This window comes from Salvelinus namaycush, chromosome 17 (assembly GCF_016432855.1).
Source record: "Salvelinus namaycush isolate Seneca chromosome 17, SaNama_1.0, whole genome shotgun sequence".
NCBI classification, from domain to species: domain Eukaryota; kingdom Metazoa; phylum Chordata; class Actinopteri; order Salmoniformes; family Salmonidae; genus Salvelinus; species Salvelinus namaycush.
Window position 1 is genome coordinate 32,044,546 of NC_052323.1, and position 27,656 is coordinate 32,072,201.

Consider the following 27,656-nt stretch of genomic DNA (forward strand, 5'->3'; position numbering starts at 1 on the left):
TGATGTCTTCACTATTATTCTCCAATGTAGAAAATAGTCAAAATAAAGAAATTAGTAGGTGTGTCCAAACTTTTGACTGTTACTGTATACTCTATATACTCTGGTCTGGACTGAGTTTATTTATACTCTATATACTCTGGTCTGGACTGAGTTTATTTATACTCTATATACTCTGGTCTGGACTGAGTTTATTTATACTCTATATACTCTGGTCTGGACTGAGTTTATTTATACTCTATATACTCTGGTCTGGACTGAGTTTATTTATACTCTATATACTCTGGTCTGGACTGAGTTTATTTATACTCTATATACTCTGGTCTGGACTGAGTTTATTTATACTCTATATACTCTGGTCTGGTCTGAGTTTATTTACACTATATATACACAGGTCCGGGCTTGGCTGAGCGCTGTCCTGTCTGTAATCTATTCCTCACAGATACCCCTTCCCCTTGAATAATGACCTGGCCAATGGACCCAACTTAAACAGTCTAACAGAACATCTTATTTTTATTGTCCCAAATCTGTCTAGTGGGGTTGGATCCAGCTTGACTCCTCTTTGCACCCAGTGCTCCAAGCACAATTGACAACGGTTACTTCCTGGCTGCTGCATAACAAAAAGGGACGATAGAAGAGACATGTTCTATTGTTTAAATGGTGGGGGTCTGCAGTCTATCAAAGATAGAAGTATTTTTCATTCTGAGTGGAAGTGGAATATCTCTCTAGCCCCTCTCTCAAGGCACACACACACACACACACACACACACACACACACACACACACACACACACACACACACACACACACACACACACACACACACACACACACACACACACACACACACAGCCTGCAGGTGTTGATTGGGTGAGTGTGTACGATGTACATAAACTCACCGACAGATGCAGGCATCTCTCCCCACTGCAGCACTGTCTCCTTGGTGATGCGTCCGTAGGTGTCTATGTAAACACCCTCGTCCTCATAACACACCAGCACCTCCATGCCACTGCTGTTGGGTAGGATGATGATGGCATGAGGCCGGATCACACCTTGGATCTGAGACAGACACAAAACACAGTCAGATGAGATGATTATAAAGTGGCACCCTATCCCCTATCTAGTGCATTACATTTGACCAGAGCCCAAGCAGAATAGGGTGTCATTTGGGGCACAGCCAGGATGATTTCTATAGTGTCTCTATCTGTAGTATAGTGTTATACTGTATCAGTTATCATTCTGTCCGTTGGAAAATAACCATCTTCTTGACTTGCCGACCACTGGAAGTGCAGCACAGCACTCTCACTCCAAATCTCTCCATCTCTAGAAGCAACAGCTATAATCACACAGCCCCATCCCCATCACCAGTTGTAATCCTCCTAATACACAAACTAACATTGTCTAATAAGAAAAAGTTTTATTGCCTCGATCGGCCCACTCTCCCTCCCTGAAACCATCTCGGTTAATTCCAATAGATAAGAGGCTGATTCACACAGTGAACTGGATCTGGCGTGCCTGGCATCAATGATCAAAATATTTGACCTAAGTGACTTTGAGCACGTTTTTCCCATTGTAACATTCAACAGAACAGTAACTGAATGCCTCAATGCCTGTCTGCCTGTCTGTAGGAGCGATCCATTTTTGTGAACGGGATGGTGTACCTAATAAACTGTGTATATCGGTCCTTCATTCCATAATTTCACATCCCCTTTCTCACTCACTATGTTGAATCAGCCCAGCCACTGACTACAGGCAGCAACAGAGAGAGGGTGACGACATGGCTTAATTCATTAGAACGTCTCAGCTAATTAAATCGGCACACGATGTCTTGACTTAAATTCTCTAATTACAAACTAATTTGCCAAACACGCTCGTGTGCTCAGCTCTTTCTCTCCTGGCATCGGAATACAACTTAGGTACCCACATGAATGTTGTTTCTATGGCTGGTGAGCTCCACTGAGATGTGATTCAGAGCTATATAACCACTGAACCGCCTCTTGGCAGTGAGGAGGAGGAGGCAGCGAGTGGCAGTGAGGAGGAGGAGGAAGCGAGTGGCAGTGAGGAAGAGGAAGCAGCGAGCGGCAGTGAGAAGGAGAAGGAGGAGGAAGCGAGTGGCAGTGAGAAGGAGGAAGCAGCGAGCGGCAGTGAGAAGGAGGAGGAAGCAGTGAGCGGCAGTGAGAAGGAGGAGGAAGCGAGTGGCAGTGAGGAAGAGGAAGCAGCGAGCGGCAGGGAGGAGGAGGAAGTGAGTGGCAGTGAGGAAGAGGAAGCAGCGAGCGGCAGTGAGAAGGAGGAGGAAGGGAGCGGCAGTGAGAAGGAGGAGGAAGGGAGCGGCAGTGAGAAGGAGGAGGAGGAGGAAGCGAGCGGCAGTGAGGAGGAGGCGAGCGGCAGTGAGGAGGAGGCGAGCGGCAGTGAGGAGGAAGCGAGCGGCAGTGAGGAGGAGGCGAGTGGCAGTGAGGAAGAGGAGGCAGCGAGGAGGAGAAGGAGGAGGAAGCGAGTGACAGTGAGGAAGAGGAAGCAGCGAGCGGCAGTGAGAAGGAGGAGGAAGCGAGTGGCAGTGAGGAAGAGGAAGCAGCGAGCGGCAGTGAGAAGGAGAAGGAGGAAGCAGCGAGTGGCAGTGAGGAAGCAGCGAGCGGCAGTGAGAAGGAGAAGGAGTGAGGCAGTGAGGAGGAGGAGGCAGCGAGTGGCAGTGAGGAGGAGGAGGAGGCAGTGAGTGGCAGTGAGGAAGAGGAGGCAGCGAGTGGCAGTGAGGAGGAGAAGGCAGTGAGGAGGAGGCAGTGTGTGGCAGTGAGGAGGAGGCAGTGAGAAGGAGGAAGAGGCGGCGAGTGGCAGTGAGGAGGAGAAGGAAGCAGTGAGGAGAAAGGAACCACTTCTGACCCCCCCAGGTCTCTCACAAGCACTTGCATAACGGCCCACATTCAAACAAGAAGACAGTGTCTGTTATCTCTATGAGGATGCAACAGTTTCGTAACAAGTCTTCGGCTGCATCATTGATACATACACAACATTTCTAATACCTAAGGTGATCCACAATAACCCAAAAATACCTCTTTGCATAAGAAGATTATTACAAAGACTTTCTATATGAGAGTTAAGCTATAAGCGAGTCCGTACTGGCTTAGACTAGTGGCTTAAACAGCAGGTAGAAAACCAAGTCCCCAAACAAACCAACACCTCAAACAACCCCAAAAGCTCTATGTACAGTAAGTCACAGTCACCACAGGACCAGTGTTAGTCACCACAGGACCAGTTGTAAGGATCCCCATACATGCCCGGCCGGGCGCCTGTCTCCCCAGCTGCACTCCGCTGTCCACGTGCTGCTGTGGCTGTGCCACCACAATCCTCAGCATCAACACAGGCATCCACAGACACAGCGCTATCTTAATCCGCTGTCTCGGTATCCTGATCATCTCATCATCAACAGCAGCCAACATGGAGAACATACGTGGGAGAAAAGGTGTGTGTGTGTGTGAAGGCGAGAATGAGCGGACCAGAGAGTGTCAGTGAGAGAGAGTGAATATGAGAGTGAATGTGAGAGTGAGTGATTGGGTAAAAGAGAAGTACTCTTCTCTTCCGCTGCAGGGTAAAATACCAGTATTATGGAGTGAAAATATATCAGAAAAAAGTGCTATCAGAAAAAATAGCAGAATAACAGGTCCGTTTAGCAGGCACATGGTTAGCCAGCGCTGCCGAGGTGTACTTAGAGCTATCTATCTGTTGAAAAGTAGCACACATGGATGGAAACTGGGGCCAAAGAGAAGCAGCCAATGATAGCTTTGTGGGCCAGCACAGTGGGAGAAGTGGGATACAGCCACATCACACCTCTGGGCACAGCACTGTGAACTGGCACACTGGGGTGTGTGTGTGTGTGTGTGTGTAATAGAGCTAATTTCCTTGGGATAGTGTTCTCCCTCTGCTCTGGCTCTCAGCTCCCAGCAGCTCTCTGCAGCAGTGTGTGTGTGTGTGTGGGGGGGATTCTCATCAGTAGCAGTAGAGGCTGCCTCGGCTCCCCTGTCTACAGTGTCTAAGACTGCAAAACTCTGCACCATTGTGCGCCGCTCTGCTACACCTTGAGCCTCTTAGAGGGGTTAAAGGCATTAACAGGATCCATCACCTGGTCCAGCTGGCTAGTCATTCTCAGCCTTGTTCACCTCCTGGCAGACTGACAAACACAGCTGCCATTGAGATGAACTAATCATTAATTACTGACCAAGTCTTACCTCCCTGTATCTTCAGACAACTGTTGTGACCAAGGTAGATTAATGGACTGATTATTGAGTTATTTTTCAGTAAATCTCTTTGCTCCCAAGAAGGGAAAGTTCCCTAAATGTACGGAATCTCCTTTGCTTTGAGGTAAGTGATGTTTGAGCTTATACTGTGACGAAGCAGAATTTCTAAGAGAGGCTTCTTGAGAAATCAATTTACAAAAGACAGAAATGCCAAAAGGCTTTTGCCACAAGGTCAGACACGGACAATATCAGGCCTGGCTTAAACACAAACCCATCCTGTCAATATTAGACTGAAATGAGTCAACTGGCTGTGATGACAAACAGCTTCTACCCACATCGACTCTGAGTCGGAACAAAAGTTCACTGTAAGAGCTGAGTGGCGTGGGTGCAGAGAAAAGGAGCTGTTTAGCTGCTAGAGAACAGAGATCCAGGCTGCATGGCCCTGAGGGGAGAGAGGAGAGGAGGCTGAGCTGGGGAGAGGGTGGAGGGGGCTGGGGAGAGGTTAGAGGAGGCTGGGCTGGGGAGAGGTTAGAGGAGGCTGGGGGCAAAGTTGGGGGTGGGTGACTTACATGCGTGGGCAGGTAGATGTCATAGGGTGTCCCCGAGTCAACGTCGATGGCGTGGAAGCCCGACAGGGAGCCGTAGATGACCTTAAGTCTCTGTCCATCTTCCACCGTCAGGTCCACGGACAGAGGCCTCTGGGGGAGCGAGCCGAACGACTGTACCGGACACACACAACAAGGAAAGACATGAGGAATGACTTAGGGAGAGTCAACATGTCTTATGTCATAACCCTAGGGACAGTGGCAAGAAAAAGTACATTTGAAGTCGGAAGTTTACATACACTTAGGTTGGAGTCATTAAAACACATTTTTTAACCACACCACAAATTTCTTGTTAACAAATTATAGTTTTGGCAAGTCGGTTAGGACATCTACTTTGTGCATGACACAAGTAATTTTTCCAACAATTGTTTACAGACAGATTATTTAACTAATAATTCACTATATCACAATTCCAGTGGGTCAGAAGTTTACATACACTAAGTTGACCCTGCCTTTAAACCAGCTTGGAAAATTCCAGAAAATGATGTCATTTGAGTCAATTGGAGGTGTACCTGTGGATGTATTTCAAGGCCTACCTTCAAAATCACTGCCAATTTGCTTGACATCATGGGAAAATCAAAAGAAATCATAAAAGAGAAAGACCTCAGAATTTTTTTTGTAGACCTCCACAAGAAATTTCCAAACGCCTGAAGGTACCACATTCATCTGTACAAACAATAGTATGCAAGTATAAACACCATGGGACCACGCAGCTGTCATACCGCTCAGGAAGGAGACGTGTTCTGTCTCCTAGAGATGAACGTATTTTGGTGCGAAAAGTGCAAGTCAATCCCAGAACAACAGCAAAGGACCTTGTGAAGATGCTGGAGGAAACAGGTACAAAAGTATCTATATCCACAGTAAAACAAGTCCTATATCGACATAACCTAAAAGGCCACTCAGCAAGGAAGAAGCCACTGCTCCAAAACAGCCATAAAAAAGCCAGACTACGGTTTGCAACAGCACATGGGGACAAAGATCGTACTTTTTGGAGAAATGTCCTCTGGTCTGATGGAACAAAAATATAACTGTTTGGCCATGATGGCCATCGTTATGTTTGGAGGAAAAAGGGGGAGGCTTGCAAGCCAATGAACACCATCCCGACTGTGAAGCACGGGGGTGGCAGCATCATGTTTTGGTGGTGCTTTGCTGCAGGAGATACTGGTGCACTTCACAAAATAGATGGCTTCATGAGGAAGGACAATTATGTGGATATATTGAAGCAACATCTCAAGACATTAGTCAGGAAGTTAAAGCTTGGTCGCAAATGGAAGCATACTTCCAAAGTTGTGCCAAAATGGCTTAAGGACAACAAAGTCAAGGTATTGGAGTGGCCATCACAAAGCCCTGACCTCAATCCAATAGAACATTTGTGGGCAGAACTGAAAAAGTGTGTGCGAGCAAGGAGGCCTACAAACCCAACTCAGTTACACCAGCTCTGTCAGGAGGAATGGGCCAAAATTCACCCAACTGATTGTGGGAAGCTTGTGGAATGCTACCCAAAACATTTGACCCAAGTTAAACAATTTAAAGGCAATGCTACCAAATACTAATTGAGTGCATGTAAACTTCTGACCCACTGGGAATGTGATAAAAGAAATAAAATCTGAAATAAATTATTCTCTCTACTATTATTCTGACATTTCACATTCTTAAAATAAAGTGGTGCTCGTAACTGACCTAAAACAGGGAATTGTTACTAGGATTAAATGTCAGGAATTGTGAAAAACTGAGTTTAAAAGTACTTGGCTAAGGTGTATGTAAACTTCTGACTTAAACTGTATGTGAACCCTTTGGAATTACCTGGATTTCTGCATAAATTGGTTATCAAATTTGATCTGATCTTCATCTAAGTCACACAAATAGACAAACATAGTGTGCTTATTGTATTTTTCTTGTCTATATTGAATACATCATTTAAACATTTACAGTGTCAGTTGGAAAAAGTATGTGAACCCCTAGGCTAATGACTTCTCCAAAAGCTAATTGGAGTTAGCTAACCTGGAGTCCAATGAGACGAGTCCAATCAATGAGACGAGATTGGAGATGTTGGTTAGAGCTGCCTTGCCCTTTAAAAAACTCTCACAAAATATTTGTTTGTTATTCACAAGAAGCAGAAAGTTCAGCACTGTTGCTACTCTGCCAAGGAGTGGCCATCCTGTAAAGATGACTGCAAGAGCACAGTGCAGAATGCTCAATGAGGTTAAGAAGAATCCTAGAGTGTCAGATAAAGACTTACAGAAATCTCTGGAACATGTTAACATCTCTGTTGATGAGTCTACGATACGTAAAACACTAAACAAGAATGGTGTTCATGGGTGGACACCTCGGAAGAAGCCACTGCTGCCCAAAAAAAATATTGCTGCACGTCTGAAGTTTGCAAAAGTGCACCTGGATGTTCCACAGTGCTACTGGCAAAATATTCTGTGGACAGATTAAACTACAGTTGAGTTATTTGGAAGGAACACACAAACCTGAGTGGAGAAAGAAAGGCACAGCACACCAACATCAAAACCTCATCCCAACTGTTTGGGGCTGCTTTGCTGCCTCAGGGCCTGGACAGCTTGCTATCATCGACGGAAAAATGAATTCCCAAGTTTATCAAGACATTTTGCAGGAGAATGTTAGGCTATCTGTCTGCCAATTGAAGCTCAACAGAAGTTGGGTGATGCAACAGGACAATAACCCAAAACACAGAAGTAAATCAACAACAGAATGGCTTCAACAGAAGAAAATACGCCTTCTGGAGTGGGCCAGTCAGAGTCCTGACCTCAACCCGATTGAGATGCTGTGACATGACCTCAAAAGAGAAGTTCACACCAGACATCCCAAGAATATTGCTGAACTGAAACAGTTGTGTAAAGAGGAATGGTCCAAAATTCCTCCTGACCATTGAGCAGGTCTGATCCGCAACTACAGAAAACGTTTGGTTGAGGTTATTGCTGCCAAAGGAGGGTCAACCAGTTATTAAATCCAAGAGTTAACATACTTTTTACACTCTGCACTGTTAATATTTACACGGTGTGTTCGATAAAGACATGAACACGTATAATTGTTTGTGTTATTAGTTTAAGCAGACTGTGTTTGTCTATTGTTGTGACCTAGATGAAGATCAGATCAAATTTCATGACCAATTTATGCAGAAATCCAGGTATTTCCAAAATGTTCACATACTTTTTCTTGCCACTGTACATTAAGTCATACTGTATGTAAGGCCAGGAGTATAACCAGGGGCCAGAGTTGTTCCTGGTCAAGGCACAGGGCCAGGAGTATAGTCCATAACCGGGGCCAGAGTTGTTCCTGGTCAAGACAGGGCCAGGACATACTCTGGTCCTGATATTAATAGTGAATAGTGATGACAGTAGGCGCCAACTCATAGTGACTGCTGGGGTTAGTCTGTTTCATATCTTTGATGATATTCTCTGTGCAGTGAGTAGAAAAAGTTCAAACATGTTCATCACAGAGAGATGTGTTCGAACTAGAGTGAGCCACTGAGGAGGGTTCAGAACTAGGACAGTGTTGTCAAGCTGACCTTGAAAGCCATGAACTTATGGTAAGGTTTGGGAGCCCATGCGTACACCTCCACAGCATTCTTCAAGGCAATCACCAGGAACTTAATCTTCTCATATCGAACTGAAATTGCATGTAACAAAGAGCAGGGATTTTCAATGAGGATTAGGGATTTCTCTCATACTGAATACAGAACAAGATAAAGGCTTATTACACTACATCAGTCTGTCTAATGATCATTAGTACAAGACCACTGGCACGTTAGTGTTACAATCTCAACAAAGAGGTTTTTGGTTGCGTCCCAAATGGCACCTTATTCCCTATATAGTGCACTACTTTTGGGATGCAACCCATCTGATAACTACACTTTGAAAGGCCGGAAGCCCATTGCCTTTCACTGAGGCAATAGCAGCATGCCTCCGATTATGAGAAACAATACTGAGGGGATTGCTGGGAAGGACAGTGTGTGCCTCACTATGACATCATATCCTTCCTGGGTTGGAGTCCCTGAAATGTCCTCACTCTGTCAACGCTGCAACTAACAGCAGGAAGAGTCACAGGAAAGAGAGGCTCACATTGCTGAGCTCAACACTGCACACTGACAGTCATTCACTCACAGAGTTCACATGCACCCATTTTCTCTCTCTCTCACACACACACACACACACACACACACACACACACACACACACACACACACACACACACACACACACACACACACACACACACACACACACACACACACACACACACACACACACACACACACACACACACACACACACACACACACACACACACACACACACACACCTCTGGTGCTCTAATGGAGTCAGAACAGGGAATAGATACATATTGAAATAGTTTTTTTCTTGTCTTATACTCATTGCTTTCTGTATATCACAACACAAAGACCTTTGATAAGCAGCAATGTGTCAACAGTTTTAATATTGTTCATACAGATCGTGAGGTTCTATCTGTGCAAAGCATAGTTCTGTGATATTGAGCATCAAAGTTTTCACATCACAGATCTCAGAACTATTTTGTAGTGAATTATTCTTTCATAACCCATTAAGTTCCTCCCTTAAAGGTACCTGAAGTGCAGAGTATCAAAATCCTGAGACATTTGTAAATCTGTTTTTTTAGGGGGGTGCAATCGCAGATAGAACCTTATGGCTCTTAAATGTCAATCTCAAAAATCGAACTTCACAGACATATGAAGAACCATCTAAATATCTATTATACAGTGCATTCGAAAAGTATTCAGACCCCTTTTCTTGATTGAATAAAACATTTTCCTAATCTATTTACTCACAATACCCCATAATGACAAAACGAAAACAGGTTTTTAGAAATGTTCGCAAATGTATATAAAGAAATTGGAAATACCTCATTTACATAAGTATTCAGACCCTTTGCTATGAGAATTTGAGCTCAGGTGCATCTAGTTTACATTGATCATCCTTGAGATGTTTCTACAACTTGATTGGAGTCCACCTGTGGTAAATTCAATTGATTGGACATGATTTGGAAAGGCACACACCTGTCTATATAAGGTCCCACAGTTGACAGTGCATATCAGAGCAAAAACCAAGCCATGAGGTCGAAGGAATTCTCCATAGAGCTCTGAGACAGGATTGCGTCGAGGCACAGATCTGGGGAAGGGTACCAAAACTTTTCTGCCATATTGAAGTACCCCAAGAACACAGTGGCCTCCATCATTCTTAAATGGAAGAAGTTTGGAACCACCAAGACTCTTCCTAGAGCTGGCCACCCGGCCAAACTAAACAATAGAGGGAGATGGGCATTGGTCAGGTAGGTGACCAAGAACCTGATGGTCACTTTGACAGAGCTCCAGAGTTCCACTGTGGAGATCGGGGAACCTTCCAGAAGGACAACCAGCACCTAAAGGACTCTGACCATGAGAAACAAGATTCTCTGGTCTGATGAAACCAAGATTGAACTCTTTGGCCTGAATGCCAAGCGTCACATCTTGAGGAAACCTGCCACCATCCCTACGGTGAAGCATGGTGGTGGCAGCATCATGCTGTGGGGATGTTTTTCAGTGGCAGGGACTGGGAGACTAGTCAGGATCGAGGGAAATATGAACGGAGCAAAGTACAGAGATATCCTTGATGAAAACCTGATCCAGAGTGCTCAGGACCTCAGACTGGAAGGTTCACCTTCCAACAGGACAACGACCCTAAGCCCACAGCCAAGACAATGCGCAGGAGTGGCTTCTGGACAAGTCTCTGAATGTCCTTGAGTGGCTCAGCCAGAGCCTGAACTTGAACCCAATCGAACCTCTCTAGAGATACCTTAAATAAGCTGTGCAGAAACACTCCCCATCCAACCTGACAGAACTTGAGAGGATCTGGAGAGAAGAATGGGAGAAACTCCTCAAATACAAGTGTGTCAAACTTGTAGCGTCATTCCCAAGAAGACTTGAGGCTGTAATCACTGCCAAAGGTGCTTCAACAAAGGACTGAGTAAAGAGTCTGAATACTTACAGTATGTAAATGTGATATTTCAGTTCTTTTGTTTTAATACATTTGTAAAAATTCCCCAAAATCTGGTTTAGTTTTTTATTATGGGGTATTGTGCATAGATTGATGAAGAAAAAAAACAATTTAATCAATTTTAGAATAAGGCTGTAACATAAGAAAACGTTGAAAAAGTCAAGGGGTCTGAATACTTTCCGAATGCACTGTATGTGAGTAACTCATTTTTGACAAAGATTTCAGATAGAACCTTATAGTCCCAAGGTCTCGAGATGTAGGATCTTAATTTGATCACCCTGTTGCAGGGGATTATTTTCCTGCTGTAGTAAACTGGCTCAATTTGCTCTATCTTGGCCAGGTCGCAGTTGTATTTGATAACTTGTTCTCAACTGGCCTACCTGGTTAAATAAAGGTGAAATAAAAAATTAAGATCTAACATCTGTATAGGCCTGTCATACAATAAAATGTAAGATTGATCCAACAAATCAGTAGTGATGCTATCATGATCTAAGACCAGGTAGTGTATACTCACCAACTTTGTAGTGCACACATCCTTCCAGGTCCCCTACAGAGGTCCAGCCCTGCCTCTTCTCCACCTCTGGGTCATTCCGAAGGATCTTGTTCCGCAGCCAAGACAGGTAGTACAACCTCAGCTTGTTCTTTTTACCTGACAAACGGGATAGTGATGGAGTTTAGAGGAATACAAAGTTGGCTGCAAAAGTAAGTGCAAAAAAAATTCTAAGACAAGACTATACCTACAGGGCGGCTGGTAGCCTAGTGGTTAGAGCGTTAGGCGAGTAACCGGAAGGTTGCTGGATCAAATCACTGAGCTTACAAGGTCAAAATCTGTCGTTCTGCCCCTGAGCAAGGCAGTTAATCAACATCCACGGCACCGGGGAACAGTGGGTTAAGCCTCTCTGATTCAGAGGGGTTGGAATAAATGCGGAAGACACATTTTAGGTGGACAACTTTCCTATTTGGTGAGTGTGCCTATCCGAGTGGCACTGTGGTCTAAGGCACTGCATCTCAGTGCTTTAGGCATCACTACAGACCCTGGTATGATTCCAGGCTGTATCACAACCGGCCGTGATTGGGAGTCCCTTAGGGCAGCACACAATTGGCCCAGCGTCGTTAGGGTTTGGCCGGGGAAGGTCGCCATTGTAAATAAGAATTTGTTCTTAACTGACTTGCCTAGTTAAATAAAAATAAATAAAACATCTGTGTGTGTCTATCTCTGTGTGCGTGTGAGCGTATATACGGTACTGTATTCTTGTGTATGGTAGCACTACGCTAACTACCTGAGATGGTGATGAGCACGTTGAGGCCCTCCAGAACGTCCATCTGTTGGAAGCGTCTCCTGCTGATCAGAGAGTAGACCTTCCCCTGACCGCTCCTGTCCAGCAGCCACAGACCATTCTCTGTCCCCACCAGCAGGTTCACACCTGGACCAACACACTGTGTTAGTCTCAACATCACAAGCCTCAGCAAGCATAGTACCTGTCCCAAATGGCACCCTATTCCCTGTATAGTGCACTACTTTTGACCAGAGTCCTATGGGACCTGATCATAAGAAGTGTACTATATAGGATATAGGATGCAATTTGAGACACAGGCATACTGTACTATACATAACAGATGGCCTTTCCCAAATATACCTCTATTGCTCATACACTCTAGACACCATTGTAAGGTAGAGCTATTATCAAATTACGGCAATACCTATCCAATCCTGACAATAAGTGTCTAGGGGTCAGGAGCAGATTGGGTGTTAATCTCGTTATTGTTATTTTACTGCTGCTCTTTAATTACTTGTTACTTTTATTTCTTATTCTTATCCATATTTTTTTGAAACTGCATTGTTGGTTAGCAGCTCGTAAGTAAGCAAAACACCAGTCTCAACGTCAACAGTGAAGAGGCCGACTCTGCGATGCTAGCCTTCTAAGTAGAGTTGCAAAGGAAAAGCCATATCTCAGACTGGCCAATAAAAATAAAAGATTAAGATGGGCAAAAGAACACAGACACTGGACAGAGGAACTCTGCCTAGAAGGCCAGCATCCCGGAGTCGCCTCTTCACTGTTGATGTTGAGACTGGTGTTTTGCGGGTACTATTTAATGAAGCTGCCAGTTGAGGACTTGTGAGGCGTCTGTTTCTCAAACTAGACACTCTAATGTATTTGTCCTCTTGCTCAGTTGTGCAGCGGGAACTCCCACTCCTCTTTTTATTCTGGTTAGAGCCAGTTTGCGCTGTTCTGTGAAGGGGATATTACACAGCGTTGTACGAGATCTTCAGTTTCTTGACAATTTTTCGCATGGAACAGCCTTCATTTCACAGAAGAAGAATAGACTGACGAGTTTCAGAAGAAAGTCTTTGTTTCTGGCCATTTCGAGCCAGTAATCGAACCCACAAATGCTGATGCTCCAGATACTCAACTAGTCTAAAGAAGGCCAGTTTTATTGCTTCTTTAATCAGAACAAGAGTTTTCAGCTGTGCTAACATAATTGCAAAAGGGTTTTCTAATGAGCAATTAGCCTTTTAAAATTATAAACTTGGATTAGCTAACACAACGTACCATTGGAACACAGAGTGATGGTTGCTGACAATGGGCCTCTGTATGCCTATGTAGATATTCCATTAAAAATCTGCCGTTTCCTGCTACAATAGTCATTTACAACATTAACCATGTCTACACTGTACTTCTGATCAATTTGATGTTATTTTAATGGACAAAAAATTTGCTTTTCTTTCAAAAACAAGGACATTTCTAAGTGACCCCAAACTTTTGAACGATATGCATGATATGTACCAAAAAAGCTGTAAAAAAACGAAAAGATATTTGTCCTCCAAAGAGGGGTGGTGGTGGAGGAGTTAATAATAAAAATAAAAATACATTTAAAAAAATGCTATTATAAAGGTGTGTTTCTAGGGGATAGGGGCTATGGGTCGACTGGGTGTTAAACTGCTGCTTACCCCACAGGCCAGCACAGAGGATCTCGGTGTTGAACTTCTTCTTGTACTTGCGGATCTCGGGGGTATCACTCTGGGGTCTGATGTTGGTGGGGTTCACATTGACCACGGAGCCCTTCCTGTGGCCGTCTCCCCTGATTGGCTCCTGATTAGTAGGTGGCCTGCCACTGGCTGGAGGGGAAAAAACGCAATAAGAACCAATATCGTCATTTAAAACCATGGCCTGTAATAGCCACATCTGGTATCTGATTTGATATTAAATATGTACAGGAGAAAACCATATATGACAGAATACCTTCCTTCTTATTTTACAGTACGCTAACATATAAACATATATTGAATGAGATTTATGTTAAGTCATTTTTTATAGACCAAATCATTCTCTCTGCCACAACAAATTAATTCACTGGCCTTGTTACGGGAAAAAAAGCCATCATTGATGCATTTAATCACCATTGTATTTATCTCTTTGAAAGAACTTCTAAGCCTATTCACAATGACATTGAGCTGGATGCTGATCGGGGAAACTTGCTGAATGATCAGAGAAATTATAGTCAAAGTTTTTATTTTAGGATATTTACAGAAAAATAAGTCCTGGATGCTTTGCTAGCAATAGACAACAAGAAATCCATAGGGGTCTGCTTAACGGCTCTATTTTAACAAACCTAACGCAATAATGCAATGGTCAACCTAAGCGCTGGCGGTAGCGCTATAGGTTTGGGGGGGTGTCAGAAATATTTTAGCTATTTTCACAACCACAGTTGCTCAGAATGTGCTCCATGGCAAAATATGTGGTTGCTTCAAGTTGTGTATTTACAGTCTATGATGTTTTGCCTTGGAATCAACTCCAATTCCAATGTTAGTCCGTTATAGTTTGTTAAACAGCTTACAGAAACTAAATAACAACATGTAGACCTATCCCATCTTTGCTAAATATGTTAACTTGAATCTATTTGCAGTCAACATTGTTTTAAGTAATTTAATGGCTTCAATGTGGAAATATACAGTGTACATAAGGGGCTAGGCCTACTGTAAATAGCATTATGGCTGAGCATGGACATGACAAATGTTGTCAATAAGCAAGATTAAATTCATTATTGACAAGGCCTAAAAAGAGAGTAAATAATTCAAATAAAATTTTAAACAAAACAACTTGTTTTAAATAGGCTATGTCTAAATACACATGCAGCCACCATAATTGTTTCCTGTGGGCATGTAATACTAAAACTACGCAGAATATGGAGGGTTTTACATACATCCAAACTTTTCAAGAAGAATAAGAGTACCTCTTCCCAGCTGCCCACTGCACTGAGACTAGGAAAGACTGTCACCATTGATAAATCCACGATAATCGAGAATTTCAATAAGCAATTCTCTACGGCCCGGCCATGCTTTCCACCTGGCTACCCCAACCCCGGCCAACAGCTCTGCACCCCCCGCAGCAACTGGCCCAAGCCCCTCCCCCTGCTTCTCCTTTACCCAAATCCAGATAGCTGATGTTCTGAAAGAGCTGCAAAATCTGGATCCCTACAAATCAGCTGGGCTAGACAATCTGGATCCTCACTTCCTAAAATCATCCACCGCCATTGTTGCAAACCCTATTACTATTCTCTTCAACCTCTCTTTCGTATCGTCTGAGATTCCTAAAGATTGGAAAGCGGCCGTGGTCATCCCCCTCTTCAAAGGGGGAGACACTCTAGACCCAAATTGTTACAGACCTATATCCATCCTGCCCTGCCTTTCTAAAGTCTTCGAAAGCCAAGTGAACAAACAGATCACCGACCATTTTGAATCCCACCGTACCTTCGCCGCTATGCAATCTGGTTTCCGAGCTGGTCACGGGTGCACCTCAGCCACGCTCAAGGTCCTAAACGATAACATAACCGCCATCGATAAAAGACAGTACTGTGCAGCCGTCTTCATCGACCTGGCCAAGGCTTTCGACTCTGTCAATCACCGTATTCTTATCGGCAGACTCAAAAGCCTTGGTTTCTCTAATGACTGCCTTGCCTGGTTCACCTACTACCTCTCAGACAGAGTTCAGTGTGTCAAATCGGAGGGCCTGTCGTCCGGACCTCTGGCAGTCTCTATGGGGGTGCCACATGGTTCAATTCTCAGGCCGACTCTTTTCTCTGTATATATCAATGATGTCGCTCTTGCTGCGGGTGATTCTTTGATCCAACTCTACGCAGACGACACCATTCTGTACACATCTGGCCCTTCTTTGGACACTGTGTTAACAAACCTCCAAACGAGCGTCAATGCCATACAACACTCCTTCCGTGGCCTCCAACTGCTCTGAAATGCTAGTAAAACGAAATGCATGCTCTTCAACCGATCGAGGCCCGCACCCGCACGTCTGACTAGCATCACTACTCTGGACGGTTCTGACTCAGAATATGTGGACAACTATAAATACCTAGGTGTCTGGCTAGACTGTAAACTCTCCTTCCAGACTCACATTAAGCATCTCCAACCCAAAGTTAAATCTAGAATCGGCTTCCTATTTCACAACAAATCCTCCTTCACTCATGCTGCCAAACTTACCCAAGTAAAACTGACTATCCTACCGATCCTTGACTTCGACGATGTCATTTACAAATTAGCCTCCAACATTCCACTCAGCAAATTGGATGCAGTCTATCATAGTGCCATCTGTTTTGTCACCAACACCTCATATACACCAACCACTGTGACCTGTATGCTCTTGTTGGCTGGTCCTCGCTACATATTCATCGCCAAACCCACTGGCTCCAGGTCATCTATAAGTCATCTTATCTCAACCCACTGGTCACCATAGCAACACCCACCCGTAGCACGCGCTCCAGCAGGTATATTTCACTGGTCATCCCCAAAGCCAACACCTACTTTGGCCGCCTTTCCTTACAGTTCTCTGCTGCCAATGACTGGAACGAATTGCAAAAATCACTGAAGTTGGAGGCATAGAGTTTAAGTCAGAAGTTTACATACACCTTAGCCAAGTACTTTTAAACTCAGTTTTTCACAATTCCTGACATTTAATCCTAGTAACAATTCCCTGTTTTAGGTCAGTTAGGACCACCACATAATTTTAAGAATGTGAAATGTCAGAATAATAGTAGAGAGAATTATTTATTTCAGCTTTTATTTCTTTCATCACATTCCCAGTGGGTCAGAAATTTACATACACTCAATTAGTATTTGGTAGTATTGCCTTTAAATTGTTTAACTTGGGTCAAATGTTTTGGGTAGCCCTTCCACAAGCTTCCCATAATAAGTTTGGTGAATTTTGGCCCATTCCTCCTGACAGAGCTGGTGTAACTGAGTCAGGTTTGTAGGCTTCCTTGCTCGCACACACTTTTTCAGTTCTGCCCACAAATTTTCTATAGGGTTGAGGTCAGGGCTTTGTGATGGCCACTCCAATACCTTGACTTTGTTGTCCTTAAGCCATTTTGGCACAACTTTGGAAGTATGCTTGGGGTCATTGTCCATTTGGAAGACCCATTTGCGACCAAGCTTTAACTTCCTGACTGATGTCTTGAGATGTTGCTTCAATATATCCACATCATTATCCTGCCTCATGATGTCGTCTATTTTGTGAAGTGTACCAGTCCCTCCTGCAGAAAAACACCCCCACAACATGATGCTGCCACCCCCGTGCTTCACGATTGGGATGGTGTTCTTCGGCTTGCAAGCCTCCCCCTTTTTTCCTCCAAACATAACGATGGTCATTATGGCCAAACAGTTATATTTTTGTTTCATCAGACCAGAGGACATTTCTCCAAAAAGTATGATCTTTGTCCCCATGTGCAGTTGCAAACCGTAGTCTGGCTTTTTTATGACGGTTTTGGAGTAGTGGCTTCTTCCTTGCTGAGCGGCCTTTCAGGTTATGTCGATATAGGACTCGTTTTACTGTGGATATAGATACTTTTGTACCGGTTTCCTCCAGCATCTTCACAAGGTCCTTTGCTGTTGTTCTGGGATTGATTTGCACTTTTCGCAAAGTACGTTCATTTCTAGGAGACAGAACGCGTCTCCTTCCTGAGCGGTATGACGGCTGCGTGGTTTCACGGTATTTATACTTGCCTACTATTGTTTGTACAGATGAACGTGGTACCTCCAGGCGTTTGGAAATTGCTCCCAAGGATGAACCAGACTTGTGGAGGTCTACAGTTTTTATTCTGAGGTCTTGGCTGATTTATTTTAATTTATTCAGTTTGCTGATCTCAGACATCCCACAGGTGAAAAAGCTAGATGTGGAGGTCCTGGGCTGGCGTGGTTACACGTGATCTGCGGTTGTAAGGCGAGTTGGACATACTGCCAAATTCTCTAAAACAATGTTGGAGGCGGCTTATGGTAGAGAAATTAACATTCAATTCTCTGACAACAGCTCTGGTGGACATTCCTGCAGTCCGCATGCCAATTGCACACTCCCTCAAAACTTGAGACATCTGTGGCATTGTGTTGTGTGACAAAACTGCACATTTTATAGTGGCCTTTTATTGTCCCCAACACAAGGTGCACCTGTGTAATTATCATGCTTTTTAATATGCCAGGTGGATGGATTCTCGTGACAAAGGAGAAATGCTCACTATCAGGAATGTAAATAAATTTGTTCACAAAATTGGAGAGAAATAAGCTTTTTGTGCGTATGGAACATTTCTGGGAACTTTTATTTCATCTCATGAAACATGGGACCAACAATTTACATGTTGCGTTTATATTTTTGTAAATGTGATGATATGTCAGTTTTGAATATTTAATACATTTGGAAAAACATCTAAAAACCTGTTTTTCCTTTGTCATTATGTGATATTGTGTGTAGATTGATGAGGGAAAAAAACTATTTAATACATTTTTGAATAAGGCTGTAATGTATCAACATTTTGTAAAAGTCAAGGGGTCTGAATACTTTCCGAATGCACTGTGTGTATATGTGTATATATGTTGTATATATACAGGGCACATTTGTAAAAGAGACCTAGGTTAAAGACCACCCTAGCAGTGATTTACTAGAATGTCTGAGGGGCATTTCTTGTGTAGAGTGGTGTGTATTTGTGTGTGTTTGTGTATGTATGTATGTTTGTTGGCACTCACTGGGACTGTGGCCCACTGGGCTCTGAGGGGGAGAGATCTGCAGCAGCCTGGGGTCTATGAAGGGAGTGAAGGAGGAGGACGAGATGCTTTTCCCTGGAGGACAGTTTACAGGTTTCTGCAAATGCATCCAAAATCAGAATTCATATCAATAAAACAACATAAAAAACAACAAATGTCAGATTTCCAGTAGACTTGACATCAATCTTGAGATGGAATTTCAAGTCTACAACAGCTACGTCATCTCCCCCTAGTGGAGAAAGATACATTGAAATCAAATAAAAACCCATTGCTCCAAACCACTTCAGTCTATAAACTATTACTCTTGAACATTCTATGACCTTCTGGAGAAGTTATAGCCTACTACTAGACATTCAGCCTATAGAGAGTTTATAGCTACATGTGAACTCACGCCAGAATGTGGTCCTCGTCTGCTCGGAGACTGGGGGTAGATGACGTCATGTGGGCCGTGCTGCGCCATGGGCTCATGGGCCGGGCTCTTCTGCAGGAGATCAGGGAGAAGATAATTCTCATTGCATTCTGATCCCACAGCAATGGGCCTGAGTAGTGGCTGGCCACTCTTAAGGCCTGATGCCACACTGCTCTGCTAAGAGAAGAGACACAGCAAACAGCAGTATAATGCCTCGTTACTAATGCTTGCCTGCCTGTCTGACGTGAGTCATGTAACTCTGTATTCACCGTGTCACAGCAGCACTGTGTGGAGGAACAACAGCAGCATCTACAAAAAGAGTGTCATATGGCAGGTAGGCACTGTTTGGGTTTCCATGACACTAAGTGTCCAATGACAGCCAAGGCGTTGTTTGAAGTGAAGTGGGAGAGGTAAACAAGGATATCAAGCCCTGCTTACACCATACCAAGTGGCATTGCATTCATTACTGGAGGTGGAGGAGGCTCTGAGGGGGCTGTGGGAGAGCAGTATCAATGGAGGTGGCGGAGGCTCTGAGGGGGCTGTGGGAGAGCAGCATCATCACTGGGCTCTGCTCTGCTCCATGTACAGGTGGAGGATCTTAATCTGAGCCAGTTTACTAAAGCAGTAAAATAATCATGTGAACATGTGAACATTCATAGACGTTTTTGCATAATTAATGCTTGGAATTTGTCAGAATTTGTGGGTTTTTGTTTGTCCACCCGCCTCTTGAGGATTTACCACAAGTTCTCAATGGGATTAAGGTCTGGGGAGTTTCCTGTCCATGGAGCCAAAATATCGATGTTTTGTTCCCCGAGCCACTTAGTTGCCTTATGGCAAGGTGCTCCATCATGCTGGAAAAGGCATTGTTCGTCACCAAACTGTTCCTGGATGGTTGGGAGAAGTTGCTCTCGGAGGATGTGTTGGTACCATTCTTTATTCATGGCTGTGTTCTTATTAAGCAAGATTGTGAGTGAGCCCACCTCCTTGGCTGAGAAGCAACCCCACACATGAATGGTCTCAGGATGCTTTACTGTTGGCATGACATAGGACTGATGGTAGCGCTCACCTTGTCTTCTCCGGACAAGCTTTTTTCCGGATGCCCCAAACAATCGGGAAGGGGATTCATCAGAGAGAAAATCCCTTTACCTTTTGCAGAATATTAGTTTGTCCCTGATGTTTTTCCTGGAGAGAAGTGGCTTCTTTTCTGCCCTTGACACCAGGCCATCCTCCAAAAGTCTTCGCCTCACTGTGCGTGCAGATGCACTCACACCTGCCTGCTGCCATTCCTGAGCAAGCTCTGTAGTGGTGGTGCCCCGATCCCGCAGCTGAATCAACTTTAGGAGATGGTCCTGGCGCTTGCTGGACTTTCTTGGGAGCCCTGAAGCCTTCTTCACAACAACTGAACCGCTCTCGAAGTTCTTGATGATCCGATAAATGGTTGATTTAGGTGCAATCTTACTGGCAGCAATATCCTTGCCTGTGAAGCCCTTTTTGTGCAAAGCAATGATGACGGCACGTGTTTCCTTGCAGGTAACCGTGGTTGACAGAGGAAGAACAATGATTCCAAGCACCACCCTCCTTTTGAAGCTTCCAGTCTGTTATTCGAACTCAATCAGCATGACAGAGTGATCTCCAGCCTTGTCCTCATCAACACTCACACCTGTGTTAACGAGAGAATCACTGACATAATGTCAGCTGGTCCTTTTGTGGCAGGGCTGAAATGTAATGTAAATGTTTTTTTGTCATTTGCATGACAAAGAGCGACTTTGCAATTAATTGCAATTCATCTGATCACTCTTCATAACATTCTGGAGTATATGCAAATTGCCATCATACAAACTGAGGCAGCAGACTTTGTGAAAATTAATATTTGTGTCATTCTCAAAACTTTTGGCTACGACTGTACAAACTTCAGAAACCTTTTTAAATCTCAAATACACTACAAGTTTTAAATGTCTTACATTGCAGGAAAGTTGTCCTGCAACAGGGTGATCAAATTAAGATCCTACATCTGTATTAGTTAGTAGCATCCGCTCCATGTGTTAGTTAGTATGCACAAAGTGCCCTCTAGTGTTCGTCATGGAAATGACCCGTGCGGGACCGGTGACAACCCTGAACTCAAGTGGCTCTGGGTGCATCCCAAATGGCACTCTAATCCATATTTAGTGCACTACCTTTGACCAGGGCCCATAGTGCTCTGGTCAAAAGTAGTACACTATACAGTCCAGGGAGTAGGATGCCATTTTGGACGCAGCAGACTGATAGTACATTGTTGTTTACGGCAGTACTGCCAAGTCTGATGCATGCTGCTGCCTGTGTGAGCAAGTAACGAGATTTCACACTGACTGCATCTGAACTGTCTGAACTCTGACTATGACCCAATTTACAAATTAGCATAGTTCATGGAAACCACTGAAATGCAAAACATTTTGGCACTGTATCAACAGTGGACTAATGAAAAAAATACCAACAGATAGTTTTTGAGTGGATTTTCACTTTAAGCAACCTATTACTCTGATATAATGAAGATGACGCTGTAGTATGAACCTGAATCGACTGAAACTATTCATCTGTTATCTAACTATATATCCATTAAAAGCATTGAACATATTTCTGTTCAATGTTGAGAGTTTGAGGAGGATTTGGTCTGAGTTTTCATCAAGTACAGAATTAATATCAGTGACAAGTGAGCTGTGTTGGTAAGGAAAGCAGCTGGCTGTGTTGGTAAGGAAAGCAGCTGGCTGTGTTGGTAAGGAAAGCAGCTGGCTGTGTTGGTAAGGAAAGCAGCTGGCTGTGTTGGTAAGGAAAGCAGCTGGCTGTGTTGGTAAGGAAAGCAGCTGGCTGTGTTGGGAAGGAAAGCAGCTGGCTGTGTTGGGAAGGAAAGCAGCTGGCTGTGTTGGGAAGGAAAGCAGCTGGCTGTGTTGAGAAGGAAAGCAGCTGGCTGTGTTGGGAAGGAAAGCAGCTGGCTGTGTTGGGAAGGAAAGCAGCTGGCTGTGTTGGGAAGGAAAGCAGCTGGCTGTGTTGGGAAGGAGAGCAGCTGGCTGTGTTGGTAAGGAAAGCAGCTGGCTGTGTTGGGAAGGAAAGCAGCTGGCTGTGTTGGTAAGGAAAGCAGCTGGCTGTGTTGGGAAGGTAAGCAGCTGGCTGTGTTGGTAAGGAAAGCAGCTGGCTGTGTTGGTAAGGAAAGCAGCTGGCTGTGTTGGGAAGGTAAGCAGCTGGCTGTGTTGGTAAGGAAAGCAGCTGGCTGTGTTGGGAAGGAAAGTAGCTGGCTGTGTTGGGAAGGTAAGCAGCTGGCTGTGTTGGTAAGGAAAGCAGCTGGCTGTGTTGGGAAGGAAAGCAGCTGGCTGTGTTGGTAAGGAAAGCAGCTGGCTGTGTTGGGAAGGAAAGCAGCTGGCTGTGTTGGTAAGGAAAGCAGCTGGCTGTGTTGGGAAGGTAAGCAGCTGGCTGTGTTGGTAAGGAAAGCAGCTGGCTGTGTTGGGAAGGAAAGTAGCTGGCTGTGTTGGGAAGGAAAGCAGCTGGCTGTGTTGGGAAGGAAAGCAGCTGGCTGTATTGGTAAGGAAAGCAGCTGGCTGTGTTGGTAAGGAAAGCAGCTGGCTGTGTTGGTAAGGTAAGCAGCTGGCTGTGTTGGGAAGGAAAGCAGCTGGCTGTGTTGGGAAGGAAAGCAGCTAGCTGTATTGGTAAGGAAAGCAGCTGGCTGTGTTGGTAAGGTAAGCAGCTGGCTGTGTTGGGAAGGAAAGCAGCTGGCTGTGTTGGGAAGGAAAGCAGCTGGCTGTATTGGTAAGGAAAGCAGCTGGCTGTGTTGGTAAGGTAAGCAGCTGGCTGTGTTGGTAAGGTAAGCAGCTGGCTGTGTTGGGAAGGAAAGCAGCTAGCTGTATTGGTAAGGAAAGCAGCTGGCTGTGTTGGTAAGGTAAGCAGCTGGCTGTGTTGGTAAGGTAAGCAGCTGGCTGTGTTGGGAAGGAAAGCAGCTGGCTGTGTTGGGAAGGAAAGCAGCTAGCTGTATTGGTAAGGAAAGCAGCTAGCTGTATTGGTAAGGTAAGCAGCTGGCTGTGTTGGGAAGGAAAGCAGCTGGCTGTGTTGGGAAGGAAAGCAGCTGGCTGTATTGGTAAGGAAAGCAGCTGGCTGTGTTGGTAAGGAAAGCAGCTGGCTGTGTTGGTAAGGTAAGCAGCTGGCTGTGTTGGGAAGGAAAGCAGCTAGCTAAGCTCTCAAAGTTAATAAGTGAGTGTACTTTTTTACTCCAAAATGTCCCAAAGAGGTCGTAGTGTATGGATGAGGTGTATGTATACCGGGGTCTGGTTAAGATTATGGTGGGGCTGCAGGACTATCCCATCAGGGTCTCCTCGGACGAACATGCCTTTCCCATTCAATGGAGACCTGGAGAAACACAGACAACAGCAGTCAGAGAGCAGTGTTTTAATGGATAATGCTCTTGTTTTTTGGCTCTATGTTTTTTTTTTAAATTATCAAATAAAATCAATGAATCAATAAATCAATCAAGGTGAATCCACCGGGTTTTCTCATCATCATCACTACTCCCAACTTCATCGCTAGAAGAGGAGTACTCTGTTGCCTTGACAAACGGACTGAGATTAGACGTAAGCCCAGAGAAGTGGCCGAAACCCTGAGAGAGAAACACAGAGAATCACATCAGAGATAGAACACCAGACATCAGAGATAGAACACCAGACATCAGAGATAGAACACCAGACATCAAAGATAGAACACCAGACATCAGAGTAGGAACACCAGACATCAAAGATAGAACACCAGACATCAGAGATAGAACACCAGACATCAGAGATAGAACACCAGACATCAGAGTAGGAACACCAGACATCAGAGTAGGAACACCAGACATCAGAGTAGGAACACCAGACATCAGAGTAGGAACACCAGACATCAGAGATAGAACACCAGACATCAGAGATAGAACACCAGACATCAGAGATAGAGCACCAGACATCAAAGATAGAACACCAGACATCAGAGTAGGAACACCAGACATCAGAGTAGGAACACCAGACATCAGAGATAGCACACCAGACATCAGAGATAGAACACCAGACATCATATAGAGAACACCAGACATCATATAGAGAACACCAGACATCAGAGTAGGAACACCAGACATCATATAGAGAACACCAGACATCAGAGATAGAACACCAGACATCATATAGAGAACACCAGACATCATATAGAGAACACCAGACATCATATAGAGAACACCAGACATCATATAGAGAACACCAGACATCATATAGAGTACACCAGACATCAGAGATAGAACACCAGACATCAGAGATAGAACACCAGACATCAGAGATAGAACACCAGACATCAGAGATAGAACACCAGACATCAGAGATAGAACACCAGACATCATATAGAGAACACCAGACATCATATAGAGAACACCAGACATCATATAGAGAACACCAGACATCATATAGAGAACACCAGACATCATATAGAGAACACCAGACATCAGAGTAGGAACACCAGACATCATATAGAGAACACCAGACATCAGAGATCGAACACCAGACATCAGAGATAGAACACCAGACATCAGAGATAGAACACCAGACATCAGAGATAGAACACCAGACATCAGAGATAGAACACCAGCCATCAGAGATAGAACACCAGCCATCAGAGATAGAACACCAGCCATCAGAGATAGAACACCAGCCATCAGAGATAGAACACCAGCCATCATATAGAGAACACCAGACATCAGAGATAGAACACCAGACATCAGAGATAGAACACCAGACATAGAACATCAAACATCAGATAGAACACCAGACATCAGGGATATAACACCAGACATCAGAGTAGGAACACCAGATATCATAGAGAACACCAGACATCAGAGTAGGAACACAAGACATCAAGGTTCCTGAAACAGACAGTCAGACAGGCACGCAGACAGACAGGCAGGCAGACATGATTATGAAATAATACAGGACTGCTAATGCTAATCCAATACAGGAATAATTGTCAGTCCACATGTAGATGACAAGCAGGTATATGTTATTGAATAAAACACAATGACATGGTGTGTCCTTTGGAGGGAATCAGAGACAGGACAGGACAGGACTCCCATCTGACTTGTCCTCTGCTTCCTGTCGGATTGACCGGAATCTTAAATGACATACTGTACCTCTAACCTCAAATCATTAGGCCTAGTCATAACATGCAATATTTAGTTTAGAACGGATAAGCAAGAATAATACACTATTTAGACGTAAAGATGAGTCAGAGGAGGAATTACAGCATTCTTTGTTTTGATGAAAGCAAACACAGATGTGAGAGATGGTCATACGGATTCTCCTCATTCACATCCAGAGCTAATCGGATTAATCTGTTCCTTACAGTTTTGTTTTTCAAAACAGACAGTCACAAACAACAGTAAACGACATCTGACAAACGTAGAGATGAGACCAACATGATGGCCTTCAAGCTCGGTGACCAAGATGTAAAGTGTTACAGATGTAGGTATTTTCCAGAACCACAGGGCAACGGGAGCCAATAAAGAAAATAACAACGACAACAATTATGATAATCATGGCTGAAAACTACATTTTAAATCTGACGTATAATAGATGTGGAATAGTGTTCTAGATGCTAGGATGGTGACAGAGGACAGATACTTACATGTTGCTGAAGAAGGGCTCCAGGAGAATTCTCCTTAGACTTCTTGTACTGCTGAAGACGGCTCTGCAGCAGAGGGCTCTCCAGCTTGAAGTAACCTGATAGAGTCAAAAGACATGTTTCAAATCTCAATCTCCCATCTCACTATGTTGTACACTCATGCTAAATATTACCAGAGCCATACAGATACTGTAGTTAGCTTTGGTGGCTCATTATGGGAGCTTTCCTCAAACTATGTTATGGATTAAAGTTGTCAGTTGCCCCAAGACCTCAGTATGCTGCGTTAATATGATGAGCGAGTCCAGATATGGACTAAGGCATCAGGATATATTGTAAGGGCTTCCTTGTTTTTCCACTGGATTACTTCCTGAAAGCTACAATGTAATGAACTTGTAAAAGACTATAAATGTCAAATTCATTATCATTATTATGTCTCTATTTGAGCTAATGCTCCCTCTTCATGTACAGTATAAGATTCCTTTGGCATTTAAACAAAGACATGTTAGCACATTTATTTACCATATTCGTGAACTGTTTTCTTAAAATTCCTCAGACAAGAAAAAGGCAGTTCTTTTGAGAGTCTACCCATTAATTGTACTGGTTTTCCACACACCCAATCTACCACAGGGCCTGTTGCTCACTCACACGCTCTCACACACTCCCACACACATACACCCTCACCCAATCTCCTTCCCACAAACCCTCACCCACACTCCCTCACGCACACTCCCTCTTTCACCCACACGCCCACACCCATACTCCCTGACCGACACCCCATCACCCACACACCCTTACGTGAAACTTAAAGGCCCAGTGTAGTCAAACATGTTTCTGTGTTTTATATACAGTACAATTCCAAAGTTTGGACACACCTACTCATTCAAGGGTTTTTCTTTATTTTTACTATTTTCTACATTGTAGAATAATAGTGAAGACATCAAAACTATGAAATAACACATATGGAATCATGTAGTAACCAAAAAAGTGTTAAACATATCAAAATATATTTGAGATTCTTCAAAATAGGAACCGTTTGCCTTGAGGACAGCTTTGCACACTCTTGGCATTGTATCAACCAGCTTCACCAGGAATGCTTTTCCAACAGTCATGAAGGAGTTCCCAAGTATGGTGAGCACTTGTTGGCTGCTTTTCCTTCACTCTGCGGTCCAACTCATCCTAAACCATCTCAATTGGATTGAGGTTGGGTGATTGTGGAGGCTAGGTCATCTGATGCAGTACTCCATCACTCTCCTTCTTGGTCAAAGAGCCCTTACACAGCCTGGAGGTGTGTTGGGTCATTGTCCTGTTGAAAAACAAATGATAGTGGGACTAAGCGCAAACCAGATGGGATGGCGTATCGCTGTAGAATGCTGTGGTATCCATGCTGCTTAAGTGTGCCTTGAATTCTAAATAAATCCCAGATAGTGTCACCAGCCTTGCACCGCCACACCCTCACACCTCCTCCTCCATGCTTCACGGTGGGAACCACACATGCGGAGATCATCCGATCACCTACTCTGCGTCTCATAATGACACGGGTGGTTGGATACATAAATCTCAAATTTGGACTAATCAGACCAAAGGACAGTTTTCCATTGGTCTTATGTCCATTGCTTATGTTTCTTGGCCCAAGCAAGTCTCTTCTTATTGGTGTCCTTTAGTAGTGGTTTCTTTGCAGCAATGAAAGACTGA

General features: G+C 44.1%; 2 protein-coding genes across 2 annotated transcripts in view; both read right to left on the reverse strand.

Annotated features, from left to right (window-relative positions):
• The window catches only part of LOC120062552 (mitogen-activated protein kinase kinase kinase kinase 4-like), a 33,947-nt gene extending 10,219 nt beyond the window's left edge, over positions 1-23,728 (reverse strand). The window contains exons 1-9 of the mRNA XM_039012608.1: positions 23,591-23,728; positions 19,293-19,487; positions 18,884-18,998; positions 13,811-13,978; positions 12,141-12,284; positions 11,375-11,509; positions 8,361-8,461; positions 4,793-4,942; positions 897-1,056 (exon numbers count right to left, since the gene is read on the reverse strand). Of these exons, the coding sequence (XP_038868536.1) occupies positions 897-1,056; positions 4,793-4,942; positions 8,361-8,461; positions 11,375-11,509; positions 12,141-12,284; positions 13,811-13,978; positions 18,884-18,998; positions 19,293-19,487; positions 23,591-23,656 (1,234 nt within the window). The 5' untranslated portion in view covers positions 23,657-23,728. The remainder of the gene's footprint in view (positions 1-896; positions 1,057-4,792; positions 4,943-8,360; positions 8,462-11,374; positions 11,510-12,140; positions 12,285-13,810; positions 13,979-18,883; positions 18,999-19,292; positions 19,488-23,590) is intronic.
• Positions 23,729-23,778: 50 nt separating this feature from the next.
• The window catches only part of LOC120062551 (mitogen-activated protein kinase kinase kinase kinase 4-like), an 88,212-nt gene continuing 84,334 nt past the window's right edge, over positions 23,779-27,656 (reverse strand). The window contains exons 20-21 of the mRNA XM_039012607.1: positions 25,968-26,062; positions 23,779-23,925 (exon numbers count right to left, since the gene is read on the reverse strand). Of these exons, the coding sequence (XP_038868535.1) occupies positions 23,794-23,925; positions 25,968-26,062 (227 nt within the window). The 3' untranslated portion in view covers positions 23,779-23,793. The remainder of the gene's footprint in view (positions 23,926-25,967; positions 26,063-27,656) is intronic.